This window comes from Chelonia mydas, chromosome 4, assembly GCF_015237465.2.
Source record: "Chelonia mydas isolate rCheMyd1 chromosome 4, rCheMyd1.pri.v2, whole genome shotgun sequence".
Lineage (NCBI taxonomy): Eukaryota > Metazoa > Chordata > Testudines > Cheloniidae > Chelonia > Chelonia mydas.
The window spans coordinates 18,933,596-18,955,737 of NC_057852.1; the positions used below are offsets into that span (position 1 = coordinate 18,933,596).

At 39.1% G+C, this 22,142-nt stretch overlaps 1 protein-coding gene across 10 annotated transcripts in view; it reads right to left on the bottom strand.

Moving 5' to 3' along the window:
- Nucleotides 1-10,742: 10,742 nt before the first annotated feature.
- Nucleotides 10,743-22,142, bottom strand: part of HELQ (helicase, POLQ like) — a 34,445-nt gene continuing 23,045 nt past the window's right edge. For 9 of the 10 annotated variants that reach the window (XM_037896785.2, XM_043545609.1, XM_037896783.2 and 6 more), the window contains 6 exons: nt 20,444-20,601; nt 17,656-17,754; nt 16,877-17,050; nt 16,267-16,380; nt 13,039-13,173; nt 10,743-10,955 (listed from right to left, as the gene is read on the bottom strand). In XM_037896785.2, coding sequence (XP_037752713.1) covers nt 10,854-10,955; nt 13,039-13,173; nt 16,267-16,380; nt 16,877-17,050; nt 17,656-17,754; nt 20,444-20,601 — 782 coding nt within the window. In that variant the 3' untranslated portion in view covers nt 10,743-10,853. The remainder of the gene's footprint in view (nt 10,956-13,038; nt 13,174-16,266; nt 16,381-16,876; nt 17,051-17,655; nt 17,755-20,443; nt 20,602-22,142) is intronic. The other variant, XM_037896784.2, reaches the window with a different exon arrangement.

The following is a 22,142-nucleotide window of genomic DNA, read 5'->3' on the forward strand; positions in this document are numbered from 1 at the left end:
CTTTTTGAACCTTTTTTGTCCCACAATTTGTAGCTGAGCATCAAATGGGAGTTACTGCAGATTCAGCCCACAGGATTCTGTATGATAGAATAAGAATAAAATGGAGAAGTGAAACAGACTTGGTGGTTTGTTTTCTATGCTCAGGCTGCAAACTTGAGTGGCCAGGGAAGGTTCTGGTGTAACCTTCTCCTCTCCCATCCCCACCCACTGAAATTTTGCAGCTATGCACTTTCTTAGGGACATGGTGAATTCTCCATTTTCTGAGTAAAAACTAGAGGTCTCTTTAAAAGATATGCTGTAGCTGCAACAGAGGTTATGCGCCTGATGCAGAAGTTAGTGGGTGAGGTTGTGTGACCTGTGTTATGCAGGAGGTCAGACTAGATCATAACAACAGTCCCTTCTGGCCTTAAAATCCATTAATCTATTCTTGCCTGTCCATGATAGAGAGGACTTCTGGACCACACACCTAACTGGTGCAGTTCAGAACGTCTACCTCTATGAATACCAGAAGTAGTTAGGGGGTCAAAAGGGAGGAAACTCCCTCATTTTTCAAAAATTCAAGGAAGGAACTCTTATTTTAACTGTACTGACTGACCCAGATCTACTCATAATAATTATGGGTAGACAAAAAACCTACTCTCCTCAACCTCCAGAACCATGAGGTGCTCTCTGCTTATAGGAAAATTTTAAACCACCTAATCTAACCTATTTAGCTGAACCACTCTGCATGTAATACAGCTCAAAACTTCTGTATTAAATAGACAAATTGTGGTGATCCATTCTCCCTTCCATCCAAAAAAGCTTCCTCACTACGTTGGAGACCAAGTTAAACATTTTTAATTAAAATGCTGCTGGAAGGCCATTAAGCATGTTAGTGGCTCTAGGAAAGACTTAAGCATCTTGGAAAGCTGAACAATGACAAAATGTATGATTCTGAGTCTTGATTTTCACAGCCATATTTTGATTAAATGAGTGGTTTGGGTAATTTCCTTTGTTACAGAAAAATTCAACACAATTAAGCTCAGAAACAGCTGAAATTCCAAAGAAAGGCAAATCTTTCCAAGCCTGATTCTAAACCAGCAAGCTGATCTGGTCATGTACACACAGACAATTCCTGGCTAGACTTACTCAATCTGCTAGTTTCAGGGAGCTGTGTGGTAAGACAATCCTTCACTTAACTTGCTGCGTTTGCTTAAACCCAATTTCTCTCCTCCTTCTCTGATTTTTAAACTTTCTTCAGTGTTTATTTTATTCACAATTATGGACAAGAGAGGAACATTTACTGATGCTATTCTTCAATTCCCCGTGTTTCACATGGCTTCATAAAGAGAAGCTGCAGAAAAGTCATCAGAAGCCACAGGCTTGAAGAATAGCTACTTTTAAAAGCTTCCAATTAAAAATAAAGGCAACTTGTGATTTTAAAAATAATTCAGCTATTCATTGTGACGAATGAGTGGCATTTGCAATACAGGGAAATGTAAGAGGAAAAAAACAGTAAGATCAAACAGGAAACATTTCATTGCTGCATAGGAAAGTTAGGTTTGTCATGCTGCCAAAGGGTATGACTTTGTTGCCATTCAGTGGAATGTAAATACTCTCCAAGGAATACACAACAACTGGCAACTGTAGATAATCTGGGACCATTACGCAGCTCGAGACATTGAAACATCAGAAGAAGAATAAAAACTAAATGGTCACCTTCTTACAAATCGAGTCACAAAAGGCAACACATTTAACTTGAAGTAGGTGGCTTATAGTCTAGGTGGAATCCATAGCTGACACAACACTTAAAAAAGGTAAAATTAAGGTTTACAATATGAGAATGGGCATGCACTAGAAATGCCTTCTCAGAACTAACTCACATGGAACTGGCTTACAAGGCCACAAAAAAAAATACATCTCACTTATAGTGGCTGTGATCAAAACAGCAATTGAAGCCTGGACTCCCCTTTAGAAGTAGCTTTTGTATTAGACCAGTTTTACAGATGGATAAACTAAACTAAAAGGCTTCCCTGAAAATCCCAGTGCCAGCCAGTGGCAGAGCTGGGAATCCTGACTCCAGACCCCTGCTTTAGCCATAGGAACATGCTGAATCCCTTTTGTCATGTTCACATGGAAGACAGACCTGCCAGATCCTTTTAATGAAGGAAAAAATCCTTTTACTCTCCTCCAAAGTTTACGAAGCCATCCTGGGGTGAACTTTTTGACAGCAAGATATACCATAATAGGCCATTTATCATCAGTGGGTAATGAACACCCAGTTTTACACCTTGAATTGACTGGCTTGTTTTAATCAAAGACAAAGTACAAGCTGGCTGTAATGTAGTGTTCATTTCAACTGCTGACGTCTCAATCACTTCAGTTCTAAAGAGAGCAAAGCAAAGGTCACATCAGAGAATGCCTGTGGGAAACAGGATCATCCATCTGGCACTGCCCAGCCTGCAGAAACAGCAGCAAAAATGACAAATGCCAACCTAAATTTCCCCCAGACTGGGATTTGAGGAATTAAATGCATTTGCTTGTTTCTAACACATATAACCCTTTGTTATGTCTTTTGAGGAGACCTAGGTTTTGTGGCCTTTTGGGGACCCTTCACATAATCTCTACACCTATCATCATGATTAAACCCCATCTTCTCTGGTAGCAGCACTATCACACCATTTTGTACACCAGAAAACCAACAAAGCAGTGTGCACACAGGGGAGTAAGCGACCCAAATACCACCTGCTGTTAAAGACCCATTTCTCTGCTGTTTAGTTTCATCATGTAGGAAAGATCATATCAAATGTTTACATTAAGAGTTTACAAATCAATAAAAATAGCCATTAACAGATCATTAGATTACCATAATAAATTAATACTTCGCATAGCTTAGTTACTTATATAGGTTTTCCTAGAACATTAATTACAGTAGTGGAGTAGTGAGGCACCAATCCTGAACCCCTAACAGTGGTCTATGAGCTTTCTCACTGTCCTTGTGAGTGTTATGAGAATCCAAACACTCCTATCCAGCCTTTTGCCCCTCAAGATTTGAGCAAAACCAGGAAGAGCCAAACAAACCTACCAACATTTAGATCCACCAGTCCTGACAAAGGCTGAAGACATGACTAAAAAGGTCCCCTATGAAGGTTATGTCTATTGTTCTCTGTTGGAGCTTTCTCCTGATGTACTTAGCCCTGTGATTCCCCCACCCCCTGCTCTTCACATTCTAGTGATTGTTTGAAATATCGATCATCATAAATGAAAACTCCAAACAAACAAATTAATTCTCTATTTGCAACTAGTAGATTTTTTTTTCATATTAGCCCTACTTTGGAGAGACCTTAGTGAGCAAGAACCATTTTCAGCAATCTCTTTACCAACAGAAAGCACTAGGGATTTCTACACTGGGCACAAGGGACAGCTCTGAATACTTAAGGTATTGTAAATATTACTTCAGCACTTTGGCAATGGCTAGGACTACATATTTATTATTTTTAAATTTAACTTGGCAATGTGTCTTGATGCATCCAAAAAAGGGCATTCTGTGTTATACCAATAAAATAAAAACCAGCAGGATCTTATTAAAGGGAAAAAGGCAAAATACCACATTTATTGTGAATACAGAAAGAATCATAGTAAGCAGTTAGTTACAGCTGTAACATTCCATTCAATCTCATCTTTATTCACACATTCATTCATACACACACACACACACACACACACACAGGTTCTGCAAAGTTATTATCATAGTTACCAGCCTTAGAGTTGCTCATGCCAAGCCACTGGCCAGGTGGCCTGGACACGAGGAGGGAGCAGGGCCTTGTCAGATGCTCATCTGATGCTCCTGGAAGTTGGTTTGCAGAATCAGACCCCAAAGTTCTCACTTTTTAGAGTCTATTTTTATAGGAATTTCTTCCTATGCCAGTCTATGGGAATTGCTTCATCATGCTGTTGCTGAATCAATCAGCAGATAGCACATTCCTGACGGCTCCAAGATGTTATCTTGTTCTTTAGTTCTCCCATTCTTGAGGCTGTTGGGTGGATTCCAGTCTGCCCTCCGGAGGTCCTCTGGTTATTTCCACTTGACGCCTTCTTCAGCCGATGGACACTGGATTCTTAGGCTGGCACCTCCCTGATCATTCAGTTATTATCCACACCAAGCATCCATCCACATACATCCTCTATCTCTATTTCAATCACAATTGTTAATACAACAAAAGGGCGGGGAGTTTCTGGGTGCTGTTTCTGTTGTTAGAGTATTGCTTTGAGTCTCTCTCTCTGTGAATTGCTTTGAGAACAGACTCTGTCTTAGAATGTACTAACACAATTAGCAGCTTGCAAGTTTCACACACAGAGGGAGAGAAACAGTACCAAAAACCAAGAGACCTCTTAATTAGTAATACCCTGGAATTTAAACTATGGGAAATCAAACTCATTTGTGATTTTAATACAGAACTTCTTTAATATGATCCAACATAATCCCCCTTTTGACACTAAGATTTATAATCGTCAGTGTCACTTTCTATGTAGCCTATTCAAGAGAAGGTACTGTGAGGCAATTTGAGTTTGTGATTCCAATTCATGCCACATACACGATCCTAGTGATGTATCTTTACTACAAGGTTCTGGGGCAACAGGCAAGGTGAGGCACACCCACTTTTGAGGAGTCCATTCGGTACAACCTCTAGTGTCCAATAGCTTCCCTCCCTCCCCAGCCCACTGGCTCAAGGTCCAGGGTAGCCAGAAGGATCCCATGTGTAATATGGGGAGTGGGTTAACCTTCAATACCTTTGCCTCCAGGGACTGTTGGTGTGCAATTTTGACAACAATTTCTCCCATTAACAAGTCTGGTTTACAATACTGGAAACATATTGCATCCATTCATATTGATAAGTGTCAAACAATGATCTCTTTCTTTTTTAACAAATGCATCAAACCCTTAATATTTCCCAATATGACCCAGAACATTTTGTGTTCCAAAGTAGCTAGTGCAAGTATCTGCATTTCAGTGCGTCCCATAGCTATGGCTGTGGAGTTTCCTATTTCTAATATTTTTTTTTTCTTATGGATTAGCCATGTGGTAGTATTAAGCCATTACTAAAGATTCCATCGGCCTTTTAGGTTACCCAGACCAATTTGGACCAAGTCTACATTGGCATGTACTTGTTTTTGTATCAGGCTGTCCTGTAGTTGGGACAGAAAGCTTAATTTATTTTTAAGTTCCTGCAGGTCTTCAGTATTTTTTTTTTTAAACACACAACAGTGCTAGCGACAAGACAAAACACAAGACAAAACATAGAACACAAAACACAATTTCTATTGTGACAGTAGGTTCATGATATTGGGTTGCTTTTCAGCTGGCGTCAGCTTTTCCTGATTTTCTGAAAGACAAAAAGAACATGTTTCTACCCCTTTTGGGGTGGCAGATTATTGCTTAAAATATTTCTTTTACAAATACCCTTGCTGATTGCAGGCAAAACAGAGGAATTCCCTCACATTTTCCTGTTTTTGTTCTATAGGCAGGCCAGGTTTCAATGGCTTTTATCTTTTAAGGGTTATGGGGAAATTATCCCACTGTTTAGTCATTAAATCCCTGAGTTTTCCTTCTTATACAGCAGACCAAGTTTATAATGTTTTTCCTGCTGTGTTAAGCTTTAAGTTTTATTTACAGGTAATAACTGAGAAGCATCATTACCATACGACCTTAAAGGGTTTTTCCAAAAATCATACACACTATACGTTGTTACAGGGATACTTATCATTAAATTTATTAAAATTATCTTATAATCCCATGCCTTTTATTTAGACAATTTGTTTGCTGACCAGGTGTGTCCTTTATCTGCAGCTCCTTTGTGCTGCTAGTTCTTTCCTTCCTTTAACATTTAGGTAATTTGCATTTTCACAGAAGCTTCCTGCTTTTCGATTTAAAGCCATTAGCAGCTCAGAGACTCTATCTTAAAAGGGACACAATCAACTTTCACCAGAGTTTTGATTACTTTTAACTTCTGCTTCCAAAACACACAGCAATCTGAAAAAGAAAACCCAACCTATTGTGGCTCCCTTTGGAGCCCTAATAGCATTTTAATTAAGTAGCATGGTATGTTTGCATTTCTTTTGCCCCTTCTACAATATACCCTGCACATGTTCTGGGGCAAATGCACATTCCTTCCATAGTTTAACTTCTATAACATTATCCAGATCCATTTTTACATAAGGTGTCACTATTTCTTTTTTTTTTTTGCTTACAGAGTTTTCATGTACCTTTATCAAAGTGACAGTCTGATTACTCAGAGCCATTTTAAGACTCATTGTTTCTAACATTGCTTCTTTTTGTTTTGTGCACCTCACCTCTGCTGTTGCTTCAGAGAGGCACTGTCTTTTTTAATTTTTTTTTTTTTACTACAACTCTCATCTGCTATTTTGTTACAAAAACAAACAAACAAAAAAACAAACAAAAAGAATCCAGAATTTTTTTTTTTTAATATTCTCCTGATTTTGACTGCCCTGCTGCAACCACAACTTAAAAACATTTTAAATTTTTTAAAGCATTGAGTTACCTTTTAAGGGTTAAATGCCAAATCCCAAAGCCAAACAACACTAATTACCTGTGCCTAGCAAAAAGGTCTGTCAGTTTTGCAACTTTGAATTAAAGAGTCAAATGGATTTTTAGTGGCATTATTTAAAACAAAAACAAAACCAACTGGTCCTTAGAACTTTACATATTTACACACACACAGATAGATACATACACATTTTCTTTTCCTTAACATCCCTTCCACACTGCTCTGCTATTTTTTTTTTTTTTTTAAAACATCTTACATTCCCTTTATACATTTGAGGCAGCTAAGTTCCAATAGAACCCTCTTATGTTCTTTTCGGAAATTTGACTAAATTGTCCAGTCAAATGATTTTAATCAGAGAGTTTATTTTTGCCTGGCTAATTTACAGACATTCCTATGGAAAAGGTCCCATTTTTCTTTCAGAATGGCTGCAAAGAAACCAAGAATGCTCTAACACTTTTTTCCTTTTTAACATTTTCACAAAGTTTAACTGCTTCATTCCCTCCAGCCTCTGCAGAGTTAACTTTTTTTTTTTTTACTCTCTTTTCTCTTTGTAATTATGCCTGGGGGTGCCGTACATAGGACCTTCTCCCCCTTTACCTGCCTCCCTCCAGCCTCTGCAGAGTTAACTTTTTCACTCTTTTTGTATTCCTGGAGTGCCTCTTTCACTATTTTCAGCTGGCTTTGGGTATTTGTAGCCAGCACCTTCCAATTGTCTGCTCCCTTTTCCGTTTGTGCCTTTTCCTTTTTACATGAAGACAAGCAGAGGGAAGAATCCTTACCTGCCTCCCACAACAACCAAATTGCTGCTGCATCTCTTTTGGCAGCACTAGAAGGTTTGTATATGAGGATATACTGAGCCAATCTATCCTCTAGGTCCGAAATAGTGCAGACATCAGCTAGGGCTTGTTTAGTCCAAGGACTGTGCCCAAATTTTTGAAGGATTTGTTTAAAAGGTGTAATTTCTTTAACAAAAGGTGAGGTTGGAGTTCCTTCTGACTCCATTCCTCCCTCTGGTACTGGCTTACCCTGTTTTCTTTTAAACATCTTAACATGGATATTTCAATCTCTTTGTCACTGCTGGTATTACTTAGCAAGTGACACAGCCTAGATTCTGAAATCATAGCTTAATCTATGCGTTTTTCTCCTGCTACCTTCCCGGAGGCCAGCAGGTCCCCTGCTACCTTCCCGGAGGCCAGCAGGTCCGGTTAACCTATTTCTCCCTGCTACCTTCTCGGAGGCCAGCAGGTCTGGTTAACCTATTTCTTCCCTGCTACCTTCTCGGAGGCCAGCAGGTCCCCTGCTACCTTCTCGGAGGCGAGCAGGTCTGGTTTAATCTGTTCTTCCCTGCTACCTTCTCGGAGGCCAGCAGGTCTGGTTTAATCTGTTTTCCCTGCTACCTTCTCGGAGGCCAGCAGGTCTAGTTTAATCTGTTCTTCCCTGCTACCTTCTCGGAGGCCAGCAGGTCTGGTTTAATCTGTTTTCCCCGCTACCTTCTCGGAGGCCAGCAGGTCCCCTGCTACCTTCTCGGAGGCCAGCAGGTCTGGTTAACCTAATAGAAATGCCTAGCTCACTAGAGCTGGTGGTGTGCACACCAATATTTAAAATAACTGAGGTTTTTTACCAATATTCCCCCTTTCGCAATTCTCCACCAAAATGTTATACCAATAAAATAAAAACCAGCAGGATCTTATTAAAGGGAAAAAGGCAAAATACCACATTTATTGTGAATACAGAAAGAATCATAGTAAGCAGTTAGTTACAGCTGTAACATTCCATTCAATCTCATCTTTATTCACACATTCATTCATTCATTCATTCATTCATACACACACACACACACACACACAGGTTCTGCAAAGTTGTTATCATAGTTACCAGCCTTAGAGTTGCTCATGCCAAGCCACTGGCCAGGTGGCCTGGACATGAGGAGGGAGCAGGGCCTTGTCAGATGCTCATCTGATGCTCCTGGAAGTTGGTTTGCAGAATCAGACCCCAAAGTTCTCACTTTTTAGAGTCTATTTTTATAGGAATTTCTTCCTATGCCAGTCTATGGGAATTGCTTCATCATGCTGTTGCTGAATCAATCAGCAGATAGCACATTCCTGACGGCTCCAAGATGTTATCTTGTTCTTTAGTTCTCCCATTCTTGAGGCTGTTGGGTGGATTCCAGTCTGCCCTCCGGAGGTCCTCTGGTTATTTCCACTTGACGCCTTCTTCAGCCGATGGACACTGGATTCTTAGGCTGGCACCTCCCTGATCATTCAGTTATTATCCACACCAAGCATCCATCCACATACATCCTCTATCTCTATTTCAATCACAATTGTTAATACAACAAAAGGGCGGGGAGTTTCTGGGTGCTGTTTCTGTTGTTAGAGTATTGCTTTGAGTCTCTCTCTCTGTGAATTGCTTTGAGAACAGACTCTGTCTTAGAATGTACTAACACAATTAGCAGCTTGCAAGTTTCACACACAGAGGGAGAGAAACAGTACCAAAAACCAAGAGACCTCTTAATTAGTAATACCCTGGAATTTAAACTATGGGAAATCAAACTCATTTGTGATTTTAATACAGAACTTCTTTAATATGATCCAACATCTGCTAGGTAGTGAAATGTCTAGCAATGCTTCCTTTGTGTAAATGGAGCTTCCAGGAGCTGAGCTGTCTGTGGTATTTCTGAAGTGTGAAGCTTGAGTTCATGATCAAGCTTTAATAGGGAGTGTATAAAACTGAAGCAGCGCTGACTTAAGTACCTTATACAATAGCGGCAAAAATACTTACCAGAGTTGTAGCACTAGCAACTTGGCTGGTTTAAATGAAGCCCTGCCACAGATACTTTATTCCATGGCTGACTTGGATTTCCCCCATTCAGCAGTCCAATAGTAAATAAAACTCAGTTGCTAAACCATTAACAGCTTTGACCAGAACTGATCAGCCTCTCCCCACCTTCCGAGTTGGGAACATGTTCAAACAAATCAAGACATTACTAATTTCTATTACAATGTGCATTAAACAGCCCCCTGATGCAACATAAAATCTATGTTCTATGGACTAAAGGATAGTATGTCCATCCAAGACCATCTACAGACCACAGACATGATTAATGCTGAGGGTGGAATGGGTTAACAGTAGCAGTAATGTAGAAGAAGAATATATGTTGGAAAGTCTGTATGGAACAGGAAGTGCCAGCGGATTTTGCAGAGAAACTTTTTCGTTTTTAAAGTTATGCTTAAGCTTCACTCCGTGCTGAATACCACCCACAATGCTTTGTGATTTTGTCCATGGCTTCGGAATTGTTCTGAGCCTTGTGTATAATTTGTGTTGTCCAATAAAAGCTATTATCTACCTTTCCAATACAGAGAAGTCTAACCTATAACAGCTGAACAGAAACAGCCATCTTAACTTACAGCTACCTCTTTGCCAGAGCAGTCTTGGTACAGATATCTTTTTATTAGCATCCTAATGAGTTTGTCTATGGAGTTGTGGGATGTTGAGTCAGTTACTGGAAAGTTAGACCCTTGCCTAAAACCTTTCACCTTCCAATTTCAAAATCACCTTAAAGATATTGATAGGTAAGTTCTGGAGAACCTTTGTGTTAGTCTATGCATGAACACTGTATCTGCAGAGAATGGGATCTGCATTTAGCAACAACAGACTATGAGGGAGATATTATAGAAACAATCAGAAAGGTTTCTAAACCTTCCCAGGCAAAGTATACGTCAGCACAGACAGTGTGAATTTGATACTGACCTCATGACAGTTAGGTAGAAGTAGTGCTTAAATTAGGCAGTGTTTGTACAGGTACACAGCTTCTGAATCATGTTCTAGTAGTTCCTACTTGAAAACAGACTGAATACATACCACAATTGTGAGGTAGTTTAGTCATACAGATAAATATCTACAAGGGGACTAATAATGGGAATAAACTAATTTTCATGTGTGTCCAAATTAAACGTTTACCCTTGGTCTCTAGTGATGGAAGGCTATTCACCGAACAGTCAACTAACATTCTACCCACAATTCCATGCAATTGGAACAACGCTACCTGCATTTATAGAACTGTGTATCTAGTGCCACTTTTTGATTCTTCCTCCTCAGTCATTCAAGAGATCCAACAATCAGACCATTCAAATGACATCCAGAGTTACAAGAGCATTCTGATTTCAAAATTTACAAAAACTGAGGTATACAAAAAGGGTGTTTTGAATATTTATTATGAGAACAGAAGCTTAAGTTACACATATGTACATTAAAAAGAATTAAAATTATTTTAAGAGCTGAAAATTCATTCCACTGCATCATGGTTTTTTATGGCAAAGTTGTTAGGAGGCCCTCAGATGTATCTGTAGGCACCTTCAACAGTTCTTCAACCTCTTCTTGTAGAGCCTCAGCTTTTTCCCTCAGCAGCATCTGCAGCCACAAATTAAATGATTAGGAGACAGTTCACAAACAGATGCCAGTGCAATTAGCAGTAAGATGAAACACACCTCGTCATTCAAACACAAACTAAGAAGAAGAAATTAGGTTATTAGGAACAAAATTACTATAATATTGACTCAAGAATTGCAAGTCACTAGGAGGATTTTCACATTTAATATATCAATATGGCTTTACTGCTCACAGAAATCTTCTTTATATAAGCCTATCCATCCTACTTCAGTTTAAGCTTGATATGTCAAATCTAGAAGACTAGAACAAAAATGTCACAGCATGTACAGATCACAATTTTTATTCTGCAGTTCTAAGAAATGAGCATAATTTCTTCTTGTTCTATTAATACAGTTATATAAACAGCCAAATTTAGGCCATTTAAACATTACAGTTTCACAAGGTTTTAAAGTGTTTTTGTTAAGAAGACCACTTCCAACAATAGCCACACTTTTTAAATTGTAAAAACAAACTCTGAAAGGAAGTTAACATTAATATGTTGACCACAAAAGTAAAAACAGCAGATGATGATTTCCTTGCATTAAGCAACAGTTGTATGTCTAATATTAAAACCTTAAACATATTATGGAGAATCACAGTAACTCATGAATGTTTTGTGGCATCGCAGTTAGTTTGTTCTTCAGATTTCACAAGTGTCTAAGAATCCAGTGGTAATAATATAACATTATCCAGTGTGATGTATTGTTCTTATTTCTTGGGGCTGTACTTGGAGTCCCTGGCATAAACATATCTTGGAGAGAAATGCCCGATGCAAGCTAAACTGATATAAGCAGTTTTAAATCAGCATGAGTGTCCACAGTAGAACTTTGTTAAATTGGTGCTAAAACTGTGTAAACCAGCCCTAATTTATACTGATTCTAAGGTCTTCCCTCATATTATAAACTGCTGCTGTTTCACAAGGCTCAGTAAATGACTTCCCTCTGCTGACTTGGTTGTAAAAGTAGAACTACTTCCAGTCATTCTGACATTGTTGATGCTTCAACACAAACAAGGACACAAACTAACTGTGTGAGGGAAAAATGCTGTTGACTAGGAAGAAAAAGCAAATGCTGCTTGTAATTTTTGCTCTGAGATTAGCTATATTTATTATGATCTCTGTTCTCTGTATATTTATCTGTATAGCATCCACCATGCTTTACAGACTGATACAAAGCCAAGGTCTTTGCCCGAAGGAGCATGTGTTCTAAACAGATGACAAACAAAGTAAAGAGAGGAATAGGGAGGTAGTATGACCAAAAGCAATGTGACGACCACCAATGTGAAGTTAAGCACAGATCTTGTTAGTTCCACAATTTGTGAATAGATTTTTCATGCACATCTTCTATAGTAAGTTGGCAATTTTTTAGGGGGTTGGGGTGAGCAGGCAGGCTATAATTTATAGACCGAAGAAATCTATTCTCCCCAGCCATGAGCACCGCTACAATTTCTAGATGTTAAATTCTGAGGCACTAAACTGCCTCACCAGAGCGGTGCATGTGCAATTGTGATTACTGCATGGGACTAGAAGTCAGGTCACTGATTCCCTGCATGACTCCGGAAAGTCACGCAACTTCTTTGCCTCAGTTTTTACACTGGTAAAATGAGAATACTCCTCCTCCTTCACCATCTTGTAAAATCCTTTTAGATCACTGGATGGAAATAATAGTTTGCACCTGCATAGCACTTAGCTGCTGTTGAGGCAAAATGGTCAGCAAGGGTCTCCCTCATTCCTTTTATAGCAATATGAAGGAAATACTCTTAGCCTCCCCACAGTGGTATGATTAGGGATCTATTACAGAAAAGCTTCATCTTGAATGAAAATTACAGGCAAAGAGGTTTTATATATTACACACACACACCCCTGCTTAATACATGGGAGATTTAAGTGGGAAACTCCCACTAGTAAATTTTGCACGTTGATCCTAGCTAGTCACAAATTACCTAAATCAATCTATTGGGGAAAGATTACTAAATGGAAAAATATTTAGTTAACTCAAAGTTTTCACCCAGAGTTCCATGTTTGCCAATATCCCTTTGACAGCTCAAATAGTCAAGTTTTGCTCACCTTTGCGGATGAAACTATTTGTCTGGCTTGACGTCGTGACAAATGCTCGATCATCTTCACCAGTGTTTCTGGATCTGCATTAGCTAGGTGTGCTAGAGTTTTGTATCCTGAATCATACAGCTGTTTTGCTCGAGACTGCAGGCCAAAAATAAAGCAATGTTAGAAATTAGATTAGTAAATAAGAAGTGCAAGGAACTTGTCAGTAAGTCCAAATCTCTGCTCTGACCTCACAGTTCTTTCATATATCAGCTAATTTCTGATTACTTCAAATGGCAGAGTGATACTGTATGTACATGAAGTCCAGTCACTGTTACAAAAGTTTACTTAATAATTAAATTTGTTCCTGAAAAGCCATTATTTCCTCTCTACATTCTTGTTCAGCTATAAGTAACCTTTCTGCCTCTTCCACATTATTTCCTCTAAAGAAATGGATCAGTATAGACCTGTCTTTCCTCTTATTGTCATCTCTCTCTCAGCACTCGTCCTCTATTTGAGCTGAGCACATTTGAAAAATCTGGTCACTTCATTTAAGTGCCTAAATGGAAGCAGCTGAGTGCTGAGTTCTTTTGAAAATCTGGCCCTTAATTTTTGAACCTCTGAGGACTGTCACTGCCATGAAATCAGATGATTAATAGCCACACAGCCTCAGACAATAAGCTCAGAACAGAAAAGATATTTTAATTTTATAGCACACAAAATGTTTTATTTTTCTTCCAACATCTGAGTAATACCACCCTTGTTTACTTTTGTATTGGGTGCAAAGCTGTGACTGTGGACTCTCATATAATGAATGGAGAGGTATAGTACTTAAGGAATAGGATTATTATTTGTTTGGTTTCCTTTTCTCAGGCATTTTATTAGAGCTCATACTGTTATGATGAAAAGAAACAAAAGCAGCCAAAAAGAGATACTTATGAGAAAGATCTTTGTTGCAAAATTAGTTGTGCTAGGTCTTACACTGTTTAAATGAAAACCATCTCCAATCTGACCATGGATGTTATGTTTTTCATACAAAACAAGGTTAACAAAGATTGTTCTATAACTTGAGATATACAAACAGCTGAACTTTAATGCACAAATGCTATCCTCAGGCTTCACTGAACTGCCTTCCAACTTTTTTTTCCTTCTCTTGCTTAGTTCCATGAATTTTCTTCTATTTATTTGGTTCTAGCTGCTTAAAGTTTTCCTCTCGATAAAGAAACCAGCCTTAAAAGATCTAGAGACTTTACAATGTCCTCTAGAGCAGCCATGGACTAGAAACGTTTAGCCATAGGATAACAGGGCAGTAGTATGCTGACTTCGTAGAAGAGTAGCTTGGTAGCTACCTGTAACTACCTTCATGTAGAAAAGACTGCATTGTACAGTTGTTTTATGTGCTTGATAATGATAGTTTATTTGGGTGGTCCAGAGTACCTCCAGGATAGTGAGTTCAGTCCTACAGGAGCTGTTTTATTTCATTCATTTGAAAATATTTTAGAGAATGGGTACAGTCTGCAATGTTTGTCCATCAAGCGCTTATGTGTAACATTGGTCTTAGTAGTGTTTCATTCACAAAATTCCATAGGAGTCCGGCCTGCATAGCATTGTTGGCCACATACCACATTCAACACCTTTGAAATCAGTTTTGATAGCAGTAAGGACACATCTTGGGCAGCAGCCACTAGAAGGTAGCAGTCATACTTTATGCTGACAGCTGTAAAACAAAACTTTGAAAGAACTGTACAATTCTACTCTACTTCCCTCTGCAGATGACTCCATTTAAAGAGCAACTGAAGAGGTAAACAGACCCTGTTTCCCCTTTGCATCAAGTTCAGAGAAAGGGTTGGCCAGCAGAGGGAAACTGATTAGGCTACTAGCTAGTTTCCCTTCCTGGCGAAAAGCACTACTACTGCTGAACCTGATAACGGTAGCAGCATTTGTCCACAATATGGTCTAAGTGTGGAGTCATTTAACTTTGAAATGAGGTCAGAGAATGCACATGAAATAGCACTGAGGGCAGTATTTACCAAACAGATTCATTTGATATTTGAACAGCCTCCTTCAGATTAGAGACCAACATGATTCCCTCCTCAAAGTGTGGGCTTCATCAGAAAAGTCTCTGTAAAAAAAATGGTAGCTTCCAACTCAAGATAGGTGCACAAAGTAGACTCTCTCTTGACTAGAGTGATGAATTAAATTACTATACCATTTTTTACTCCTATTAATTCCGCAGAGCCACCAGTACAACAAAAGAGCACATAAGATTCTATTTCAGCTTGAGCATCAGCAGAATTGGTAACCAGTGTACTATTGTGACATTTTTATTGTTGCTGTTGTAGCAGCCAGAAGGAAAAAGCAACCTGAATGCAAAATTTGAGTTTGAGCTTGCAGTTCTTACAGGGAAACAGTTTGTTGATAATTTGTACAGTCAATTGCTTGACCACACTTTGGTTTATTATGAAACATATTCAAGAGACCAAATAACCAGTATCAGTCAGGTTTATTGCTATAAGCAAATAATAATATAGTACAGGGAAAAGGTTCAATACAGTACCAGTCTATGGGAAGCCATCTTGAGCAGCATTATAAAAAGGGATTGTGTAGATCATCTGAAACTAGACTTAACCAATCAGCTTTCTACTTTGTTTTTCTGGTACCATGGCATACCCCTTATCTCTTTATTCTGCACACATGAATTCCAGGTACCCAGGGCATGAAGGCACCTTCTAAGTTTGTACTAGGGTACCACGTTCACATGCCTCGATCCTGACAGTTTCTCTATCTACTTAAGCCAAAGCTTACTTCAGCAAATGCAAGATGTTATGGGATACTTAGCAGAGTGAAAAGTATTATAGTAAAGGTATAGTCCATTTTAGGCTATATAATTGCAATTATGTTTGTGCTTAATGCATGAAAATATGTATCTGGCACAGACAATATATATTATTAATATGGGGTATATATGTAGCCGGCATATATTGGTCAACACTTTTTACTTATAAACTAAACAGATGAATTATGAAAACCACGGAAACACAAAGATGGCCCTCCACATTTAACAGAATTAATTTTCTTTTCATCGTAGAACTTGCACCCCAGAAAGATTTAACAAGATTTTAGCAAAATGCTAGATTCTTTATAAAAATGTTTTTTTGGCTTCTTCCATAGGCACTTGGGGACATCATGGTTGAGGTTAGTATAAAAGCTTGGATTTACGGTTATCCGGACTCCCAAAGTGGGTACACTAACCTCTAAAACCCCTGCCACCTCCATAAGAGGGATGAGTTCTGCCTTAACACAATAAGTCAGTCGCTTCGTAAGTTCTGTCAGCAGGGCTTTATAAACCCAAAATTCCTCCAACTCCTGCAGAAACAAAGGATATTAAAGTCTGTAAAGTAATGTTACAAGTCTAGTTAAATTCCTGTACTCTGGGCTAGTATTCTGGTTGGAGCATTGCCAAGGCAGCATATGTGTAGCCTTGGAAGAGGGATTATACCATTCGTAGTAATCCTTCTGGCCAGTTCCAAGAGTTGAGTCCAGCATTCCTCAGCTAGTCACCCCAAAGTTGGGCCCTTTTGAAGGATGAGGCAATACTTTAGGGATCAGATGTTCTTTGGAAGTCATTTTGGATTTTCTGAATTTGGAAAGCTGAAGTACCAGTTGAAGCTGCCAATGCAGTCATGTTTCCAAGAAGTCACCATGCGATTAGATGACCTCTAAAAGGTGACACCATTTTAATGTACAGTAGTAAGTTCTAAAACTCTACAGCAAAAAGTCACCCTTTTCCTCAGACCCTGATGAATACATTTTTATACTTTACATCATGTAAAAGCAAAAATGTCCATTTAAAATATATTACCTCAGAGAAGTGCAGCACACAGGAGGCAAATGAGGCAGCAGAGTTCAGGAGATTTTGCACATATCCTCGAGACATGTTAAATTTTTCTGAAACGTTCCATATGTTGGTCTCTTTCAGTAGGGCATAAAGAACAAAGGACAGATACAGCCTATTTACAACACCGTTGTCCACATCCTGGGAAGACAGATGCACATGTTCAGTTAGAACTGTAAGCGAGGGTCCAATAGATAAAACTGAAAGAATATCAGAGAAGAACTCTACATTACTAGGGGGACAGACTACCATCAGAATAGGGCTTTTCCATCTCTAAACCTCTCTAATCCTATGAAACAGTCAGATGTAGTAGTGTTGCATTCAAGAATTTGTGAGGTAAGGGAAGAAATAATGGGAAGCACTTTGGTGAAAACAAAGATTAGTTCAGCCTACTCTGACTCTGTACACCTCAATCTGATTTCTGTTTCTGAAAACTACAATAATTAAGCTGTATGTTTGCCATGGCTAGCATGAGAGTCCTGGATCCTACTGTTTCCATGGCTATACAATAGAATGCACTTTAATAACTTCATATGAGAAAAAATAATTAACAGGGCATCATTAACTTGAAAAATCATATTTCTGTCTGAAAACTATGCATTTCCTAGTTACAAGTCACCCCTAAAATTACCATAACTGTGAGATTAGAGAACCCCAATTATTAGCTGCACTATGAAAAACAATTCAATTGACAAGATTACAATTCTACTGTTTTGTCTTTAAATAAAAAATAATTTTCAGTCTACCTTTTTGATGGCTTGTCCAGAAGCCTTTTTCGTAATAAAACTTTCAGGGACTCCCACAATAGCTGCTACTTTCTGTTCTACTGAATTTAGCTGGCTGAACTAAAAAGTAAAATTAAAAAACCAACACTGCAGCTCAACACACTTTCTATATTAATCAAATGCAAAATACCTTTAAAATATTATATCTTGTAACTCCAATACAGATATAACAGTTAAAAGAGAACTTCAAATACATAACATTTTATCCCTTTAAAAATGTCATAAATATATACATTAATACAAATGAACCCCATCTCCCCTTCTGCAACACACCTGCATGTGTACAAGACACACAGACAGTGAATCACTTCCCCCTTATGTGTAGTATAGCTATTTAAGTGGGCACAAGCATCGTTACATGATAGTTTTTGAGCTGCAATATCTGTAATTTTGTTTATTTGTTTATCACTGGAGATATGCAAGAAGGCAGTGAAAATTTGAGAGAACTCATGTTCAAGCTGACCACTATCAAATTCTAAAACTTTTTAAGCATACAAAAAAAGTTTTCCTTGAATTTTAGTATCTTTGCGTATAGTTTTGATAAAATATATAAACAATACTAAGTAGTACACCAAAAAAGCCAATTTAAATTAAGTGCTTATCAGATGTCTGGCTCTGTAATCATTCACAGAAGCAAGCTATGGAAAATTTTTGTGTTACTGGAAGTCAGCGACTATTTTCCCTTTTTGCCAGGATAAGAGTTGCCATGCAGAGGTCTTTGGAATGCTTTATTTTACTTTTCCCCTATGTTTAGTACTTTTTATGAAGGATGCTCAAGAAATAAAATGTATTTTTTATAATGTAAACAGAGTACAAAATGATCTCTTAGTCTTTTATTAACCTCTTCAGCATCAACCAATTTATTTGGTTTTACCCAGAACTCAGCAGTTTCCTTGGCTACACTTTGAACTGCCTCTGACTTCAGACTTTCCAGTTGTATCTTGGCTTTCACATCAGAATGGGATTTATACAAAGCAAACCATAAGCTTTAGGGATTTTAATGTTATCATGGGCATATTACACTTTACGATCGCTGTCTAAGGGTATGCCTACACTGCAACTGGGAGTATACTTCCCAGCACAGGCAGACAGACACACACATACTAGCTCTGCTTGATCTAGAGCACTAAAAATAGCAGCGTCGCTGGGGTAGCACAGGCAGGATCTCAGGCTAGTTGCCTGTGTACAATTACGTCCGGACCCCCGCCTACCTACTCCCATGGCTAGCCTGAGCCACTGCCTGTGCCACCTTGGCCACAGTGCTATTTTTAGCATGCTAGCATGAGTGGATGTAGCTCACCCGTCTAGTCGTGCTTGGAAGCACACTCCCAGCTGCAGTGCAGACATACACTGAGAGAAGCTTTACAGTTCAGAGATCAAGCCAGACCCAGGTACAGCTAGAAATCATAAGATGCCAAACTACATCTTAAAACTACTTAAAACAAAACTACTGTTTTGTGCTGTGTTAAGAAGCAGCTTTGTTATATATCTCAATTTTCCTGGCGAAGAGCTCATTGGATTACACAGTTCTAATGAGTGAAATAATAAACTGATTTAGCATATAATTACATTTGAGTCTTAATGCTACAGTACTGGTTACAGTTACATTTTGAATCAATATGATTGTTTCCCTTAGTTTCTCTATAATAAATGTTCATGGTATATTAGCTTGTCCCTTTTCTTTAACTTATTAATTTTAGCTGCTAGGTGGGGCTAGTAGTTCAAAAGGTTTACTCCTGGGGGAATTTTGCGCCACTGCGCAATGCAGAATTTTGCAAAAATTAATGTTGGGCATGCAGAATTTCCTTTTTCCCCTTACAGAAATGGGCTGCAGAGATGTTGGCCACCACTACAGGCCGCAGGACCCAGCAGAGCCCAGCTCACAAATAGAAGACAAGGTCAAGGGGAGGGGGAGGGAACTGGAGAGTTCCCAGCAGTTGTAGTTCCCAGCACGCCCTGAAGGAAGGAGGCGGCAGCGCACAGGAAACTCCGTGCAAGCCTGGGACCCAGCATCAGGCTGTTTCTCCCTCTGGATCCCCGTGCTCTAGGTGGGTAGGGTCTGAGAATAGCTGGGCTCTGGGGGGGGTAGAGGGTGTGAGTGTCTGGGATGGTGGGGGGGAGGAGGGCCTACAGCTCGCCTCTGGGGGGGTAGAAGGTGTGAGTGTCTGCCCCGAGGTGTACCCACAGCTGGACCCTGGGTGGGAGAAGAGGAGAGTGTCGGGGGAGGGGGAGGAAGAGAGGGAGTAGAGAGTGTGAGTGTCTGGGATGAGAGGGGGGGCACTGCTGGGCTTTGGGGGGGGTAGAAAGTGTGAGAGTCTGGGCCAGGGGGCCTCAGCTGGGCTCTGGGAGGGAAAGAAGTGTGAGTTTCTGACCCCCCTTGCTGGGCTCTGGAGGGAGAGGGGGGCAGAGAAGTAGGAACTGGATTGTTGTAGGTGTTTCTTTAATTCTCTACTCCTGGGAGAATTTTTGTGTGTCTGTATTGTTACAGACATGCTTGCTGACAGGTATTTTGAAATATATTACCAAAATAATTGAAACTGATGTGATTAGAGTGTGTTATTTTGACAAATACAATTTGCAAAATTTTAAAGTATTGTGCACAAAATTAATTTTTTTGGAGCAGAATTCCCTCAGGAGTAAAGGGTTACAAACCCAAGTGAACCGATAACACAGGAAACAGCTATATAACCCAACCTATATTTTTCTGTGCAGGACAGCACTTGCTGTATGGGTGGAAGCCGTGTCTTACCTGTCTAAAATAGATCATCCAGTCTGGTCTGCAGTGATCAGTCATGTCATATGGAGTTGTCAGATAGAGAAGGTGAAGGCAGCTCTCAAGAACCAACCCCTCAAGACCTTTCTTCAAGTCTCTGTAGAGAGCATCACAATAGGCCAAGTCTATAGAGCCTAAAATGAATTAGTGTAAAGATACCAGTTTATATAACAGTGAGAGTTAAGTATAATATACTGTATCATATGTAATTCTCCCTCTGTTCTTTCTTTAGGGACCTTTAATAAAGCCCCTATTTCAGTAACCAGCACGGTGCCAAGGACTCCCAAGTCCAATTTGTTAAGTCAATAAGAAATGTATTTTACTACCCCAAAATTGCAATACTGCATGTGGATGACACCCTGGAGAGTGTTACTACAACAAAGGCCAAATATACTTAGAACTCATTTGTATAACAGAAAAAGCAGTTAAAATGAAGAAAGACACTTGGTCTCTATTTTTAATGGGGGGATATTTGAATATTAGAACTCAGTAGTCAAGACAGGAACATAGGAACTGCCATACTGGATTCGATCAGTGGTCCTTTTAGTTCAGTACCAGATGCTTCAGAAAAAGGTGCAAGAAGGTAGACAAATGTGGGCTAATCAGTCTCCCTCATTATATGACATCCTGACATCAACAGTTAGAGATTGGCTTAAATCCCGAAGCATGAGATTTAACATAACTTCCACACTTTTTATTATTGAATATAGCAAGTCTTGAAATTCTTGATATCCATATAAATGTCCAATCCCTTTTTGAATCTTGCTAAATTTTTGGCCTCAACAATTTCCTGTAGCAACAAGTTCTACAGTCTAATTACATGTTGTGTGAAAAAATATCTATCATTTTTCAGCTTCCCATTTTTAATTTCATTTAATGCCCCTGTGCTCGTGAGTTCTGAGAGAAATCCCTGATCTAAAGTCTCAAAAATTGCATACACTTACATTATGTCCCCTCTTTTTCATTTATTTTCTACGGTAAACAATCCCAATCTTTTCACTCTCTCTTAATAGGAGTTTTTCCTTTCCCTTGATTATTCTTATTACCACTCTGAACTCTCATTTAGCAGTATACTTCTTGAGATGGGGAAACGTGCATTGCACACAGTATTCCTGATGAAGCCACACACTGATTTATACGAAGGCATAATAATATTGTCCATCGCATTCCTCATTAATCCTAATATCGTTCACTTGTCACAAAGTGGTTTAGATTAGTCAGTAGCTACACACCAAGCAGATATCTTAATCTTCACTGAGCTGTCTACAATGATGCCAAGTCCCTTTCCTGAGTTGATAGAATTAATTTAGAAATCTGAAAAGGTGCACAAGTAATTTACATTTCCCCTGACAATGGTCACTACTTTGCATTTATACACCCTTTGTTTGTCATACTATTTCCCAATCCCTAGCTTATTTAGGGTTCTTTGAAGTTTCTCAAAACCTCTCTGGTCCTGACTAATCTAAACCACTTTGTGTCATTTGTAAAACTTGCTACTTCACTACTCACCCCCCTTACCATATGCTCAATTAATATATTAAACAAACATGGCACCTACTACAGAACCCGAGACACCTTGCTGTTATCCTTTTGCCAAGATGAAAATTGACCATGTAATCCTACTCTTTGCTTTCCTGTCCTCCTACCCACTTTTTGAGCCATGATAATTCTTTGC